The 17,138-nt window shown below is 47.7% G+C and overlaps 1 protein-coding gene across 7 annotated transcripts in view; it reads left to right on the plus strand.

Moving 5' to 3' along the window:
* LOC116628068 (VPS35 endosomal protein sorting factor-like) overlaps window positions 1-16,790 on the plus strand; it is a 113,915-nt gene extending 97,125 nt beyond the window's left edge. For 5 of the 7 annotated variants that reach the window (XM_032398133.1, XM_032398134.1, XM_032398135.1 and 2 more), the window contains 4 exons: window positions 2,683-2,848; window positions 7,769-7,887; window positions 13,935-14,081; window positions 14,553-16,789. In XM_032398133.1, coding sequence (XP_032254024.1) covers window positions 2,683-2,848; window positions 7,769-7,887; window positions 13,935-14,081; window positions 14,553-14,651 — 531 coding nt within the window. In that variant the 3' untranslated portion in view covers window positions 14,652-16,789. Of the gene's footprint in view, window positions 1-2,682; window positions 2,849-7,768; window positions 7,888-13,934; window positions 14,082-14,552 lie in introns of all 7 variants that reach the window. The other 2 variants (XM_032398138.1, XM_032398139.1) reach the window with 1 other exon arrangement.
* Window positions 16,791-17,138: the final 348 nt, after the last annotated feature.

The following is a 17,138-nucleotide window of genomic DNA, read 5'->3' on the forward strand; positions in this document are numbered from 1 at the left end:
AGGACCTTTTGTTCTTCTAATTTTGTTTTTAAAGACTTATTTATTTATTTTAGGGAGTGGGGGAGGGGCAGAGGAAGAGAAAATCCTGAAGCAGATTTCCCGCTGAGTGCGGAGCAGGACTCAGGGCTCCATCCCAGGACCCTGAGATCATGACCTGAGCCGAAATCAAGAGCGGGCCGCTTAACTGAGCCACCCAGGCGCCCCTTTCTCTTCTTCTTCTTTTAAATCTGTGTTTACTTGCCTTGCTTCGGTTGCTGGCACTGAAGCCTCAAAGTACAATTAAAAAAAAAAAATGTTACGACCACTGAAGCATGGATATCCTATGGAAAACTTTCTCCTGGTGCAGAAGGTTGGAAATAGTCTCGTCTCTTCAGTTATGAGCAAAAAGCTCACGGAAAGGGCTTACTGCAAACCTTTCTGTCTCCATGACCCCTTGTCCCCCTCGGTGGAGGTGCGCTGAATGGGCTCCCACCGCAGTTACAACAGCGGGGATGAAATTGTTACTGGAACATTCAGGTTGTTGTTTCTTCCCAAGGCAGGTCCTTAAATAAAAAATATTTTTGAACATCCACACAGCAGAACAAAATAGCCCAGTCAGAAACAGCTGTTCGCAGAGAGCGGCAGGAGTGAGTTGCCAGCTGAGAGCGACTCTAGATGGAAGGCAGACCACAGCGAGGGCAGTTTTGGTCACTGTCGTCTGAGGCGCTCCACCTCGAGGGCATCATGCGCCCTCTCTCTTGCTGATACCCAGGCGCGATTCCTGTAGATGTTAACAGCTGTACCAACCTGTCACACCCCTCCACCCTCCTTCTCCCGGTTGAAAGTGTACTGCGGGTCATTTCCCACCCATCCTGGTCCCAGCACTTGTCATCCTCGTGCAGGTGTCCACAGTGGCTGGCGTACGGGTGTGGCCTCCCCCCGTGAGCCGGCTCCGTCAGCTCAGAGAGCGGCACGGTAGGAGTCTCTGCTTGAGCCCAGGTTCCTCCGTGGGCCAGCCGTGTGACACGGGGCCCGCTGACCTCTCCGGGGCTCATCTGCCATCTGTGAAATTAGGGGCTGGTCATAACAGTATCTTTCTGGAATGCAGAAAAGCTACCGTGGTGACCGTGAACGTTAGCGACTGTTACTTGTCTTCGTAGCCACCTTGGCGCCTGGCACGGAGAAGGCGTTCCGGCTGTCATACGTTCGGCACTATTTACTGAGTCCTTGCCATGTGCCCGGCACTGCCTCAGAGCCAGGGACAGGGACGGGGCACCGATCACATCGTGTTCCCTGGGCAGCCCTGGCTGTGAATCGGCAACTACGACAGCTGAAGTACCTGTCCTCCCAGGGGTCCGGAGGCTGGGATGAAAGAGAAACGTAAACCAAGAGATGCCGTCAGAGATATTCCCAGAAGGAATAAATAAGTCACTTCAGAACTGCTCTGAAAAAATAAGGACGATTTGTGACGGAGACCGGGGAAGGGGGTGTGGAAGGCTCTGGATGGATGGCCAGAGAAGGCCTCAATGAGGAGCCCGCACGAAAGATGGGATCTAGAGACCATCGAGGAGCGGGTCTGGCCAGGTCTTGCAGATGAAGATTTCAGTCCGAGGGAACAGTAGGGCCGGGAGGCCAGACCTTGGCACATGGGCTGCCGGCTGTAGCCCCCTCTGCCCTTCCATCGAGATCCGTGTGGGAGACTGGCCCCCCGGGACTGCGTCACCCGGGCGTGCTTCCTTCTCTCCAACTCGTTTCAGCCAGGGGCAGGGACCGGCCGCAGACTGGAAGGCAGGAGCAGAACAAGTTTGGGGTATTTATAAAATACCCTCATGCTCACTGGGCCGTGGTTTGGCAATGGCCTTGTTCTTCTACCAAGGCCGCGGTGGCCTGGCAGGACTGTGGGGGGTCCAGCTGGTCCCAGGAGCCATAAAGGTGTGGCTACCAGGTCAGCAGGGCAGTGGTGGCAGGGCCTGGGCACTCACCCCTGGCGGTAGAGGTCTGGGGGGGTGTGTTCAGGAGGAGAGCCCCAGAATTCCAGGTAGCGTGTCGGAAGGGAAGCCAGCTGCCAGCTTTGTGCAGTCCGGAACCCTTTTTCGGTTCATTTCAGCATCTGAGAAACACCATTCTAAACTCTTGAGTGTCTCTTGGGTTTTTCCTTTCCCAAGAGAGCATCCTCAATTTAGCTGTTAATGTCACTGAACGCCCTAAAGAGCAATGCTATATATAAAGCTGGTGCCTTTGGTGGTGACAGTGATCATTTTTTGGGGGGGGGGGTTACCCAGAGTAGGTGGCTTCCGCTGTTGCATCTGCTGCAAGACCCGCAATCTTGCTTTTGTAGTCCAAGGAACAGGGCTTTTTACTGCTACACACATGGGAGAACAAGACTGTAATTTTGGAAACGGGCTATTAAGCTGACAGGTAACTTGGCCTCCTTGATTCCTTGGATCCAAGGAGGCTCTTGGGGCTTGTCTCCCCAGAGTGGAGCATGCTCATCAGTGGGGTTAACAACAGTCTCTGTTTTCTCGGTGTTACTGAACCAGGCTCATGAGTGGCCTTGCCTCCGGGAAGTGGCCGGCACTGTAAGTCCTCCACAGCTGCGAACGGGAGGGACCTGGGCTTCTGTCTTCATGGTTTTGGGGTTTTCCGCCTCCCCCCCTCCGCCTCATATCTAGGATTATTTCTCCTGTTTTGGCTTTTCACTAGGATCATCCCGAACATGGGGTCCTGTTTCTTGTTCGAGAGCTTCTCAACGTGATCCAGGACTACACCTGGGAGGACAGCAGTGACGATAAAATCCGCATCTACACCTGCGTCCTGCACCTCCTCTCCGCCATGAGCCAGGAGAACTACCTCTACCACATAGACAAAGGTAGCGGGGTGCCCTCTTCCTATACTGCTCCGAGCTTGAAGTTCATGAAAGTCCAGTGACATTTTTTTGTTTTCTTTTACTTAATCTAGTTTTTTACCCACCAGGAACTTCTACTCCAGGGCCTTGCTAAATGTGCCCAAATAAGAATTCCCTGAGCAGGTTCCTGAGCCCCATCCCACCCCTTCTTAATTGGGATCCCCAAGAAGGGGCCTGAGAATTTTGTCTAGAACAAACATCCAAAATCATTTCAACAGTCAGACAAGTTTAGAAAAGCATTCTTTTGGATCTGTGCTCTCTTTGGTGCACTACGAATAACCTAGAAAGGTGGTTAAATATATACATGCCTGAGCTTCATCCGGGGCCTGCCCCTAACCCCAGTCTCAGGTGGGACTTTACCCAGTTCTTCAAGTGATGCTGAGATTCCGTGAACCCCTAGTTCAGATGCTCAGAAGGAAGGAGGTGGCCTTGCTCCCCCATGTGCTACCAGCCATTTTGAGTTTGCTGCTAGAAATTTGAAAGCGGACTTCTCATATCCTGGACACACAGGACAGTCCCAATTCCAGACCTCTGCCTGCAGAGCCCAGGCATCTACCTGCTTATCAGACCCTCAGTTCCAGTGATTGGTTTCCCAGAACATGGCCCTATTGTTAAAAGTGCTTTGGCAAGTAATGACATACTTGAGGGTTTAAGCAACTGTCTCTATACACTTGGAAATTTCAGGAAGCAAATTCGCGGGAGGGCCTTCCCCTATGACTCTCAGAGGCTTCCTCTAGCTGGGATTTGGGGGCTAATCGTTAAGATGTAACTTAGGGAGGCTGGTTGATGTCAAGGATGACAGCTCCCACGACTTGAGCTCCTACGGCATGCCGGGTAGCACACCAGACTCCGCGGATCTTCCTCCTATACTCCTTACAGCACTGCAGAGTGTAAGACAAGCATGGGTGCCCCCACTTTCCATTCCAGCAAGGGGAGACTCAAGGTCCTGTAGCCAGTTAGTGACGGAAGTGGAATTTACGCCCAGAACTGTGGGGCATGCATCACGCTCCCTCCTCAATTACAAAACAACAGTGTTTTAATTAAAGTGTAACATGCTACATACATGCCATCAGCTGGAAAGCTCAGTGACTCATCACACAGTGAACACACCCAGGTAACGCCCACCCAGATCGTGCCCCCTTCCAATGAGCACCACCACTTTCCTCTCCACGGTTCACCACTCTCCCGACTTACAGCATCGCACGTTAGTTTATGCAGTTTTCACTTTTATGTGAATGAAATTTAGCATGCATACTTTGGTGTCTAGCTTCTTTTACTCAGTATTCTGTGTGTGAGCTCTGTCCGTGTCGTGCGTAGCTGAGTTCCTCCTTTCGCGTTGCCGTTTCGTATTCCGTGGCGTGACCGTACCAGAATTCATTCATTCCCTGACGGATGAACATTTGCATGTTCCCAGTGGTTCTGGTTCTGGCCGTGAACATTCTTGGACCTGTTCTTGGTGTACATTTCTGTTGGCTCTGTGCCTGCAGGTGGAGTTGCCGGCTCACGGGACTTGCTTATGTTCGGCTTTGGTAGCCGGTCTCACGGTCTTCCAAAATGGCTGTACCCATTGACACGCCCGCCAGGCATGAAGGAGGGTTCCCTTTGTTCCCTCCCTGCGGTCAGTCTTTTTCATTTTGGCTCTTCTGATGAGTGTAATTTGCATTTCTCTGATGATTAATGAGATTGAGCACCTTTTCCTTTATTTGTTGGCATTTTTATTTCCTTTTTTGCCAAGTGCGCATTGAGGGCTTGCAACTATGGAGAGACTTCTGAGGACCAGGCACTGACGTGGAAGTGGGTCTGCAAACCTCAGGCCCTGTGAGAGGGGCAAGCCCTCTCCTCCCTCTTCTGGAGCAGATTCATTTAACCCTCTAAACTTACCACAGCCACGACAGACTGGGGGCCAGAGTGCTAGCAAAAGGAACGTGGCGAGGTTTGATAGGCAGGAGCCTGGCTTTTACATTTCTAGCTTTTAGAGGAGAAAGCGGAAGGATGGGTGGGTTTTTTCCCTTTTTTCTTGGCCCAGCTGTGTTTACCGTGGATGCATAATTGTGACCTGACAATTGTCTTGGTAGGAGAGAGGCCCAGGGGGCCCGAAGGAGGCTTTGCTTTCCCATCCCTTTCTTATTCTAGGCAGCCTTGTAGTGTTGACACAGGTTAGAACTTCTGAAGAACTAGGGTCACAACTTTTTTGCATTTCCAAAGGATGCTTTTGCTGCTTGCTTTCTCGATTAATAAGATGGCATTGTGAAATCACCTGGAGCAAGAACCCCAGCGCTTTCACCCAAGCCTGTGAGAGAGTGGGCATGTTGGACAGGGAAGGGGAGGATGCCGGCGGACTGAATGTTTACTTCATATGCAGAAAGCGACGATGTGCCTGGAAGACCACAACCCAGGGTGCCTCCGTGAAGCCACTGTAGCCCCTTGGCTGCTCCACGCCACCTGCCAGGCCCTTGAGGCGTTGGGGGTCATGATCCCAGGGCCAGACAGATGCAGGGACTGTAGGCTATTCTTAGTGTCCACTTGCCGGGGATGTCATTTATCTCCCTCGTAAGAGCTGCGCCTGGACTCGCAGGGCCACTGCACACACTGGTCTGACCAACTTCCTTCTAATTCTCAAGTTTCCCCTTTCCTCCCTCCGTCACCACCAAGTGTTAGCATGGAAAACTCATCCCGCCCCCGTTCCCCCTTTAGCACTTCATCTAGTGAATTTAATCTGTAGAGCTTAGCCTGATCTTGCTAATTCCAGAGTTCCATCCCAAGCCTAGATTTTAAGATCTCATAACCCCTTGCACGGCCCGCTTCTAACAATCAGTACATGCTGTTGTGATTGCCTCTTTGCTGGTCTGCATCTCCTTACAGTCTGTGAGCGTCTGTGAAGCAGGGACGGAATCAGCCTTGGCTCCCACTGGGTCCCCAGCTCCTAGCCTGGAACCTGGTGCAGAACAGGCCCTCATCCAGGAGGTGCAGAGAAAGAGAGAGAGAGAGAGAGAGAGCGTGTGTGTGCGTGCACGTGCAAGTGAGCAGCCTGCTCCGAACACACCCCTGGCCCCTCTGGGGAGGAAGCCTGGGGTGTGTTGCCATGGGTGGTCTTAGACCTTCTCTCTTTTCCAGTGCTGAGCTCATCAGAGAGTAGATTCCAACCCGGAGTAAGCCTGAGAATTTATGCCAGGAACTATTCCGGTCCTCAGCGGTAGACGTGAGAAATTCCTTCCTGCCGCCCTGCAAACTCAGGTGGTGGTGAATGGCTGAATCACATTCCTTTACCAGAATCCCAATCTTTTACATTCTTTCAAGAGAATAGCTGTCCTCCTCTGATTGGTGGAGAGCAGTTGAGACGCAGCTCCATACACAGGCAGTTCAGAAGTGGATTAGGGATCGCCTTTGCACAGAGAGGCTGGGGAGCAGTTGTTCTTGTTCTTAGGCAACGTGTCTGCAATCTGCTTACAACTGGTTCAGCCACAGAACTCCGTCATGTGTCTGTGTGTCTGTATGTGTGTGTCGTGGAGAGCACAGGTATGTATTCAATGTACTGTTTTCCCGACTTTTCGGCAGCCTTGCCAGTTTTCAAAATAAAAAGCGGGAAGAATAGTTGTCATTCTTGAAATAGCAACTAGAAATGTACAGAAGGCATAGCTGAAATTACTTAATTACTGTGTGCTTGTTCCCGCCCCATTCTCCGGAAGGTTCAAGACTGATGACAGGAAATTATGAAATTTAATTTTTTTAATTAAAAAAATTGGTCCTTAAGCAGCTATAAATTAGGAAATATAGATGTACACATATCTGGGCTCTACTATGGATACTTTTGTCACTTTTTAAAAATTAATAGTATCTTATAATTATGTGTTATTAATAGTATAATAATATAGTGTACTATGTGGTAATTAGTAACTATAGATCATGTACTTTTATTATCCTCCAAGTATTTAATACTGTAACAGAGCATTTATTTTTCTGATTTTTTTTAAAAAGACTTATTTGACAGAGAGTGTGCATGTGAGGGGAGGGGCATAGAGAAATCCTCAGGCAGACTCCCCTGCTGAGCATGGAGCCTGATGCAGGGCTCAGTCTCAACCCTGAGATCACAATCTGAGCCAAAACCAAGAATTGGACGCTTAACCAGCTGAGCCACCCAGGTGCCCCTGTTGGATTATTTTCTTAAAAATAAATACCTTAATGGCTTCCCCAAGTCAAAGATATGGACTTTTTGTACTAAGGCTTTTTTTTACATTTTTTAAAAATTCATAACCTACACATAGTGATAAAATAAAGTTTACCATTTTAACTATTTTTAAGTGCATAATTCACCTTCATCAAGTATGATGAGTGTTGAGCAGCCATCAGCACTACCCATTTCCAAGATTTTTAAATCATTCCAACAAACTCTGTACCCAATAGACAGTGACTTCCCATACCCTCGCCCCCCTGCCCCCGCCTGTGGTGACCTCCACTCTGAGTCCTTCTACAGATCTGCCTGTTCCAGTGTCCTGTGGAAGAGGAATCATGCAGTATTTGTCCTTTTGTGTCTGGCATATTTCACTTACATAAAGCTTTCAAGATTCATCCACATTTCAACACGTATCAGAATTTCATTCCTTTTTGGGGCACCTGGGTGGCTCACTCATTAAGCATCTGCCTTCGGCTCAGGTCATGATCTCAGGATCCTGGGATCGAGCCCCACCTCGGGCTCCCTGCTCCGCGGAAGCCTGCTTCTCCCTCTCCCACTCCCCTGCTTGTGCTCCCTCTCTTGCTGTGTCTCTGTCAAATAAATAAATAAAATCTTTAAAAAAAAAAAAAAATTTCATTCCTTTTTATGATTGCATAATATTCCTTTGTATGGCTAGACCACGCTTTGCTCACTGCTCTGGTCTGTTCCATCAGTTGACTCCAACGACAGCCTGTATGGGGGAGACTCCAAGTTTCTGGCTGAAAACAACAAGCTGTGTGAGACAGTGATGGCTCAGATCCTGGAGCACCTGAAAAACTTGGCCAAGGATGAGGTAGGTGCCCTCTGCCTGCTCACTCTGAATGCACAAGTTTCCAGGATGGTTGGACATTGGTCCGTTCTGGAAAAGAAACTCGGTCATGTGAGTAATGTGTTTCTGTGCAGACTGATAACTGAGTGCTCCATCCAGGGCTTTTGCTCCTGTACTAAATGCTCTGTGTTTTTCAGTTGCTTGCCTCTCCTACCAGAATGTCAGCCCAGGGACCTTGCGACATGAGTCTCGGAGACCTCCCTGTCTCTGGGGCCCATGTGTCACTCACCACAGCATCCCCCCACCTTGAACAGAGGCCCGCATACAGCAGGTGCTTGATCCGTACATGCTGAATAAATTGCCTGTATTTTGCACATCTTAGGTTTTTTTCATGCCCACGACCAGCCTGAGATGGAAGTGCTCTGTTTATTCTCATTGGACAGTAAAGGAAACTGAGGCTTAGAGAGGTTTCTCCGCAGCCCTGGGTTTCCTCTGGTGATAGAACAGGGTCGTCACCCTGATCCCCGAGGCTGAACTTTGAACCACTGCATTGCCCTCCTCGACCAAGGCCTTTCGCTTGCTTACCTTGTAAGAAGTGGCATGTAGTTACTGTCCCACCACAGTGGAGGTTCTGTTTCTCCAGCCTTTGTTTTTGTTTTTTTTAAGATTTTATTTATTCATGAGACAGAGAGGCAGAGGGAGAAGCAGGCTCCCCATTAAGCAGGGAGCCCGATGCAGGGCTCGATCCCAGGACCCCGGGATCACGACCTGAGCCGGAGGCAGGCGCTTAACCAACCGAGCCACCCGGGCGCCCTCTCCAACCTCTGTTATGAGTGTAGCGTTGAGGACTCTGCATTTATCATCTCACTGAATTCTCACGACAGACCAGTGAGGTGGGACAGCTGTTGCTTTACACTGTACAGGACAGGGAGACAGTCCCAGAGTGGTAGCTACACAATGTGGTCGAGGCGGTCTTCTAGAACCCGTGTTCTTAACCACAAATTACATGGATATGTCAGATGTTGCATCTTTTGTTTTCAGAGCAGTTTTTCCCTAGTCTCCATATAGTTAGATGATAGTTAAATTTAATTTCTATTTAGGACAGTCTACATACCTACCTGTTCTCTTCCCCGGTTATGCCAACCACCGCTTCCTTTGCAGCTTCAGCCCTAACATGTGGGTGACAGATGGCTCCCAGAGGCCCTGTCTCAGGCTTGTTCAGACCTAGGCTCGTCTCTGGGAGTGTGTTCAGGCTGATTCCTGTTGTGTAGTCAGGGCCTGTGGGAAGGGGGTGGAGGGGGGCAGTGCCTTAGGAGTCAAAGCTGGCACCTGACCTTTCTCTGCGTTCTTTCCGTGGGTCAGCTGGTGCCTGAATTTGTTTCCACCTCCATGTACTCCCCTGGGTCTTGCTCTTCACTGCTCCAAGCTGCCTGCTTGAAACTCCGAGCATTTCGTTTTTTTTATTCCCACCTGGCAAGAGGCCACCTGATGCTCATTCCTAATTTCATCCTGGCAGGCCCCATACTCTTCCGCCGCCCTGCTCCTCAATTACCTTTCCCAAAGCTAAGGCAGATTTTGGACTGCCTATTTCCCAGTTGCTTCCCAGCCTTCCCTTCCCTGGATTCTCCCGTTCCTAGGTTTTGCTCCTTTATCCCCACCCCGTCAAACCCTTTGAAGATAAAATAAGATCAAACTGAATTTTAAGTTTAATTCATACTCATTTCCGGGGCTATATGAAATACCACCATTGTCCTTACCCCCTTCCCCACCAGAAAACCACAAGAATATTGCATAGCTACGGACGTACACGTGTATGATGCACATATGTGTTCTGGGTTCCCATTATCCTCAGGATATTCAAGCAGGTGCTGGAGAAAGTGGGATTTTTTTCTGGACTCCATCCTCCAGTGCCCCCTGCCAAGTTCTAGGGCCAGCCTTAGGGTTAGCAGTAGGTCCCACGTGCATCATAGCACCCTCTCTAGGGAGGGAGCATGTGTTGGTGTGTCCCACCAACCTGGGGACCCTTCTGGATGCAGGGCTGGGGAAGTTAACACATGGAGGGTGCTTCCCTGTCAGGGGACGGGGCAGAATCAGAACCCCAATTTCTTCAGGGAGACTGGTTTATCAAACCAGTGAGTATCGGAAGAGGCAATTCTCCCCCAACTGAAAGGCCTTTTTCAAACACGGGCAAACTTTTAGGGCCAAAGACCCAGCTCTTCTTTGTCTCTTTGTATTGGTAGTTTTCAGGGGAGAGCTCTTCCTACCCTACAGGAGAAATGGGGTCCTTTACCTTGAGCTCCTCTGCCATGAAAAATTCTTCTTAGGCACCTTTTCCTGATTTTTAAAACCATGGGTTCTGGCTCCAACTTCTAGCCCAGGGACCTCTTAGAGCAGTACTGTGTTTAACAGATTACACCCAAGAAAAATTGCCACATGGCTTGAAAATACATTTCTTCACCCTGATGCAACAGGCTGGGTTTAATCAGATGTGGCCACTTACGGCATCAATGACCATAGCCTAGCACAACCCCCAAGCTCACAATAAAAATAAAGCCAAGAACTCTAGGTAGTAGTTGTGTCCCACTACCCGCCCCACCCCCCCGCCACGGAGTTTGTTACCTGGGGCCAGCTACTGTCCAGAAGCAGATTCTCCCCCTTCCTGACGTCTAATCAGGTCAGTAGCAGCCTGACAGGACGTCACGATGCCCGTGTCATTCACCTCATCTCACGGAGCAGTTTATCCCTTTACATCATCATAAGGGTGAGTACAGGACAGTATTTTGAGAGACCAGATTAACATAACTTTTATTATAGTATATAGTTCTATTTTGTTAATTTCTTACTGTGCCTAATTTATAAACTATCAGAGGTATGTACGTATAGGAAAAAACAGTACATACAAGGTTCAGTACTGTCCGTGGTTTCAGGCGTTTACTGGGGGTCTTGGAACGTATTTTTGCAGTTGTGGGGGGACAGTGCTGTGATTGTATTTAATGTTTGTCTCTTTTTCTCTTGGGGGAGGGGGCACTGATTGCAATAATGACTGTGAAACAGGATTCTGAAAAAATAGCAAAGTTGGAATTCTTCTAAAGAACATTTCAACTCACATAATACCAGGGACATTCAGTGAAAATGTCCTTCCATGTATATATGCACATTTACCGACCTAAAATGGAACGTACCATCCTTCATTTTAACAATGCAGTACGAAATGCAGTGTAGGCAAGCACGTCACGGCAGGGGCCCTGGGAGTCTGGGACCTGGGAAGCGGGTCAGATTTCTCTACCAGGTGGAGAGCAAAGCTTCCTGTTTTTGAAGACTCCCAGTGCCGATGCCAGGCCTGAGGAGGTCATCTCGATGCTGGGAGCAGCCCTGCTTCCAAAATTTTCTCTCAATCTACATGAAGGGGCTCGGCAGTTTACTCATGAGCTTCGTGAAGTTGTTTGTTTGGGTGTGGTGAAGCTGGGAATCATGCCAGACCCGTGGAGCTTCCTGGAAATGACCATTCTCATAGGAAAATAATGAAAAGAAGCTCTTTTCTATTTAAAACCTCTGGAAAAGAGGAGGGGGGCCTCAAGGCCCTGATTTGGTTCTCTCATAATGTGTTCATGGTTTTTGGGTCTTTGCATGTTGGCTGGCATGACTTCTCATCCCTCAGATCTGTCTCTAATGATTTCACTTTTAATGGGCTGTGCATTTGAAACACATGTGGATTGGGCTTTTTAAGGTAAAATGCTTACTGAGAAGATACAGAATAGAGAAATAGCTAGTTGTTAGATATTGTCTCCCTTGTCTTTTAAAAAATCTCTCCCACTTCAATGAAATGTAGTTAAAGGACCTCTCTCAGGGGAGACTCTTTTAGTTGTATTTGAAATAGAATTTGTTTTAGCTTTGTCCTGTAGATACGCACCCTCCTGTTGTCCCAGCCATCAGATGAGGGCCGGTTCGAAAGGCAGGCAGCAGGTTGGGCTGGAACCCACGGAATGGTGATCTGTGCCCAGGTTCCTGGTTGGGGTAGAAGAACTGCATTGTCTGATTAGAGAGAGGATCCCAAGCAGGCAGTCGGCAGCCACTTAATGAGTCTGTGCCCAGTACGTGCCGCTTTTCTCCCAGGGCCCGCAGGCTTGGGCAGTGCACAGCATGACCCCACTCCTTGACGGTAACGTTCAGTCAGCTCAGCTGCTTCTGTGACTGTCACAGGTCCGGGCCGTTGCCAAGGCAGGCTTAACTGGCCCTGCAATGGAGGTCTCTTCATTGCTGCTCAGCCACCCTTGCCCAACCGTGCTTGAAGCTGCACCTTCATAGTTTTTTTCCTCCACCAAGAGATTGTAAATTCTCACATGGCAGAGGATGGCAGGAAGGATTAAGTTGGTTCAGTAGTGGCTCCCATGAATATTTGTGGAATGATGGATGGACAGATCGATGGTTACTAGGTTGGTTTTATCCACCTTGAGTAGTTGAGAAAAGCAACTCTTAGCTTCTTCAGAATTTGGATTCCTAATGTGATGCTAACACTGGTCTATGGGAATATTCCATCAGCTGGAGTGGAACATGGGAGGGTGTGGGCACAGGCTTTGGAGTCAGACCACTGGAGCCCAAATCCCTGCTTTGTACTTACTACCTGTGGTCCGTGAGCAAGTTCCCCAAAGCTTTCTGAGCTTTGGGTGTCTCTGCAAAATGGGAGTGGATTGGATTCCTCTTGCAGCCTTAAAAAAAACTGCCACAAACTCAACAGCTTAAAACATTCATTTATTATATCAGTTTGGTGAGTTGGCAGTGAAAATCAAGGTGTTGATGGACTGGCTTCTTTAGGATGTTGGCAGACTTGAGTTCCATGCAGTTGTAGGACTGAGGTCCGTTTCCTGGCTGGCTGTTGGCTAGAGGTGTTCTCAGCTTCTAGAAGTTGTCTGCATTTCTTGGCTTTTGGCCCCCTTCTTCCATTTGAAGGCCATCAACGGTAGGTCACATCCTCATGCTTCAAATCTCTGTGATCTCACCCCTTCTGCCTCCTCTTCTGCTACTGGTCTCTCAGAAATTTCTCTGCCTTTTAGGGCTCAAGGGATTAGATTGGGCCCACCCAGATAATCCAGGATTCTCTAAGGTCCATAACTCTAATTTACATCTACAAAGTCCCTTCACCCTAGCACCCAGTATAGTGCTTGAATAACCAGGGGCTGGGATCCTTGGGAGACAGTGCGAAACATGTACCTACATGTGCCTAGCTGGTCAGAAATGTGCTTCCCACAAAGATGTGCTGTGTAGATTAAATGGGATGAGCTGTATAAAGCACGGAGCAGAATACCTGGCCCACTTTAAGGGCTCCTTTCTCATCTGCTTCGCTGGACTCACTGATGTTCTGCATTGTGAGCCAAGGGCATCCAGCAAGGGCCCAGGTCAGCAGCTGTCCAGGGTCCCCATGGACTGTGATAGAACCTGGCTGGCTGGTTAGACCCACCTGTTCACTTGGCCCTCCCACATGCCTCTGTTTACCTTTCAGAACTTGTATCCTTTCTCCAAGGCCTGTTGTTGAATTCAGGTTTGGTCTACCTTGACATTTTGGCTAGACTTTGCTTGTTTAGGTACCTCTAATCAGAGGCAAGATTAGGTATTATAGAATAGTTCCTAAGAAAGCTGGGCCTGGGCTGTTTATGGGGAGCTGTCAGTTGGTCTTTATTTCTGCCCTAGATAGTGACCATAACTTTGGATGGCTTAGGATACATCTGAAAGACATTTTATTGTAGCTTTCAGTTTTTGTTTGTACTTGCAAGAAGGCCTATCACTTCATTCCTTTACCCTGCTGTGTGCGGAGTCTCATGAAAGTATCACTTGCTTCTGCTTCCATTTCATGAGTAATGCCCATGTGGGAGGCACAGAATGAAGGCTTTATATGCTTCATCTCATTCAATCCTCACTTACCCGAGGAGCTGGCATTACCTTACTCTCCTACAGCTGAAGGTGGGACTCGGGAGGTTAAGCAGCTTGCCCTGCAGAAGATCCGTGGCAGAGCTGGCATCAACCTGGCTCCAGCCTGGGCCCCACGGCCAGATGGTAATCTCTCTCTCCTGTTTCAGGCTCTGAAGCGCCAAAGCTCCCTGGGCCTTTCCTTCTTTAATAGTATCTTGGCACATGGAGACCTCCGCAACAGCAGACTCAACCAGCTCTCCGTCAACCTGTGGCACCTGGCACAGAGACATGGCTGTGCAGATACCAGGACCATGGTGAGGCACTGGGAAGGCATGGGGGTCCTGGTGAACCACAGAAAGCCACCGGCCAGAGCACAACTGGCCTCAACAAACCCGTCTCCCCTTTCTTTTTTTCCCTCTGAATAAAATACACATCTATAAAAATGTGAGCTGTTCCTGGTCACACCAAAATCTGATTTTATAAGCAAATTATAATCTAAGAAGTTGTACTTAAAGACTTCACTCTCTTTTATTTTAAAGATTTTATTTATTTGAGAGAGGGGGGGAGCTCAATCCCAGGACCCTGAGATCATGACCTGAGTTGAAGCAGACCCTTAACTGACTGAGCCACCCAGGCGCCCCATACTTTAAAGACTTTGTTGGTTGCTTCTCCTCCTTTATCCTTCAAAAGACTTTAGCTGTAAGAAAGCATAAGCTCACAATATGGTTGATTTGTTGGTGCACTGGTGAACCAGAAAGGATACTGATTGTTCTTTTTCCTCCTAGGTGAAAACTCTGGAATACATCAAGAAGCGAAGCAAACAACCAGATATGGGTCATCTGACTGAACTGGCCCTCAGGCTCCCTCTGCAAACAAGGACCTGACTAGGGCTGTGAAGCCAAGTCCAGAAAGACCTGCTTTGCTTTATTTTTACATATACAAATTGGTTTCAGCTTTGGCCTCTACCCAGATTACTGAGACAGTGAAGAAGTAGGAATTGTCAGAGCATTAAAATCCAATCTTGTTCACAAGAGTAGCAGTGTCTTTGCGCAAGTGGCCTTTAGATCGACCTTTATCGAGAAACAGAACACAAGTAACATCTGTCACGTGTTTTTTTGTTTTTTAACTAGAAAAACCTTGAAAAGGTGTCTACTTTTAAAGAGCCACTGTTACCTAATTTGAGGGCCTCAAGTCTGGAATTGAATGTTGCCTAAACCACCACAGAAGATTGATAAAAGATAGATGGTGCAATTAACTTTTCTATCAAAAGCAGCTCTGGATAGAACTTAGAATATACTGGTATATACCTAGCTGTCGGTGGCAACACAGAAGATGCGGGTGCAGTGGCTCATGCATACGTGGGCACACCAGGGCATGCGTGAGCACCACCAGCAGGCACCCCCACTGCACCCACTGGAACTCCAGGGAGGATGGCAGAGTAAGGTTGTGAACTCACCTTTCCCACGGACACACTAATGATGCAACTACACAACATGCAACTCACTCAGAAAGTTCCAAAGACTTAGCAGAACAGCTCTTACACAGCTAGAGACAAAAAGCTACACTGAGAAGGGTAGGAGGGGCAGAGATAAGGTCAAGAACCACATCCCAGGCACAGTGACCCATAAAGTGGGAGGGATATCACTCATAAATGGCAAGAGTCAAGCTCCTCATAGGGTGGGGTCTGCAGCACCAGTAAGATGAGCTCCCATAATGTTGAGCTGTGGAAATATGTGGGGCTTAACTCTTTGGAGAGCCAAAGGCTATAGAAAACTGAGGGTCTACTCTTAATCACTCTGAGACCCCGCACCGAGGCAGCAGTCTGAAAAGTACTGGGTTATACATGAAGGAGATTTACTAATTTTAGGGCATGTGCTGGGAGGGGCAACAATCTGTAGGAATTTTCTCTGGGAATGGAAGAGTTTGCAGGTCACTTTCTATCTTCCTTGCTAGCACCACTGGCACTGACCAGGCATTACTCTTTGGACTCACCTTCCCAACAGGCACAACTTGTGCCTACCACAATGCTCATAGCAGTTGTGGCCAAATCTCACTGCCACCCACCCGTGCATACACAGCCCACACAGGGGACATGCCTGGAGCACCTGGTTCTGGTGGCCAGGGGAGACAGCACTATTGGCCCCCACAGGATGCCTCCTACAGAAGGCCACTACCTTCAAGACCAGATGTAGCTGACCTACTAAATACAAACATAGAGTAGACAAAATGGAGTAAGTTCCAAACAAAAGAACCAAAACAAAACCTCAAAAATGAACCAGAGACAAGCAATCTACCTGATAAAAAGAGTTCAAAGTAACAGCCATAAAGATGCTAGCTGGACTTGAATTCAGTGAGAACTTTAACAAAGAGATAGAAAATATAAAAAAGATTCAGAGCTGAATACAATACAAATGAAAAATACCCTCTAGTGTATCAACATCAAATTAGAAGGTACAGAAAAATGAATCAGCAATCTGGAACACAAGGTATTAGAAATCAAGCTGAACATTTGCATTACAAGCATCCCAGGAGAGGACAGAAGAAAAAATGGACAGAAAACTTACTGAATAATAGCTGATAACTTCTATAACCTAGAGAAGGAAATGGACATCTAGCACCAGTAAACACAGAGAGCCCCAAACAAGATGAATCCAAAGAGGTCCACACCAAGACACATGATACGGATGGCTCTTTAACAACACAAATCCACTTACATGTGGATATTTTTTCTATGCAGTACAGCACTACATTTTCTCTTCTGATTTCTTAATTTTTTCTCTAGCTTTAAGAATACAGTATATAATACATATAACAGAAAATATGTGTCAATCAGCTGTTTAAGGCTTCTGGTCAACAGTAAGCTATTAGTAAACTTGGGGGGAGTCAAAAGTTACATGTGGATTTTCAACTGCACAGGGGATTGCTGCCCCTAACCCCTGCATTGTTAGGGGTCAACTGTAGTTACAATGTCAATAATTAATGAAAACCTTAAAAGCAGCAGGAGAAAAGCAACTAATAACATACAAAGGAAACCCCCACAAGGCTATCAACTGATTTTTCAGCAAAAACTATGTGGGCCAGAAAGGAATGGCATGATCTATTCCAAGTGCTGAAAAGAAAAAACCTACAGCCAAGAATACCCGTCAAGATTATCATTCAGAATTACAGGAGAAATGAGTTTCCCAAACAAAAGTTAGAGTTCATCACCACTAAACCAGCCTTACAAGAAATGTTAAAGGGACTTCTTTAAGTGTAAAAGGACATAACTAGATGAAAATTATGAAAGAAAAAATTTCACTGGTAAAAACAAACATACAGTAAAGGTAGTAGATCAATCATTTATAATAGTATGAAGGTTAAAAGACAAAAGT

Source organism: Phoca vitulina, unplaced genomic scaffold (assembly GCF_004348235.1).
Source record: "Phoca vitulina isolate PV1807 unplaced genomic scaffold, GSC_HSeal_1.0 scaffold110, whole genome shotgun sequence".
NCBI lineage: Eukaryota > Metazoa > Chordata > Mammalia > Carnivora > Phocidae > Phoca > Phoca vitulina.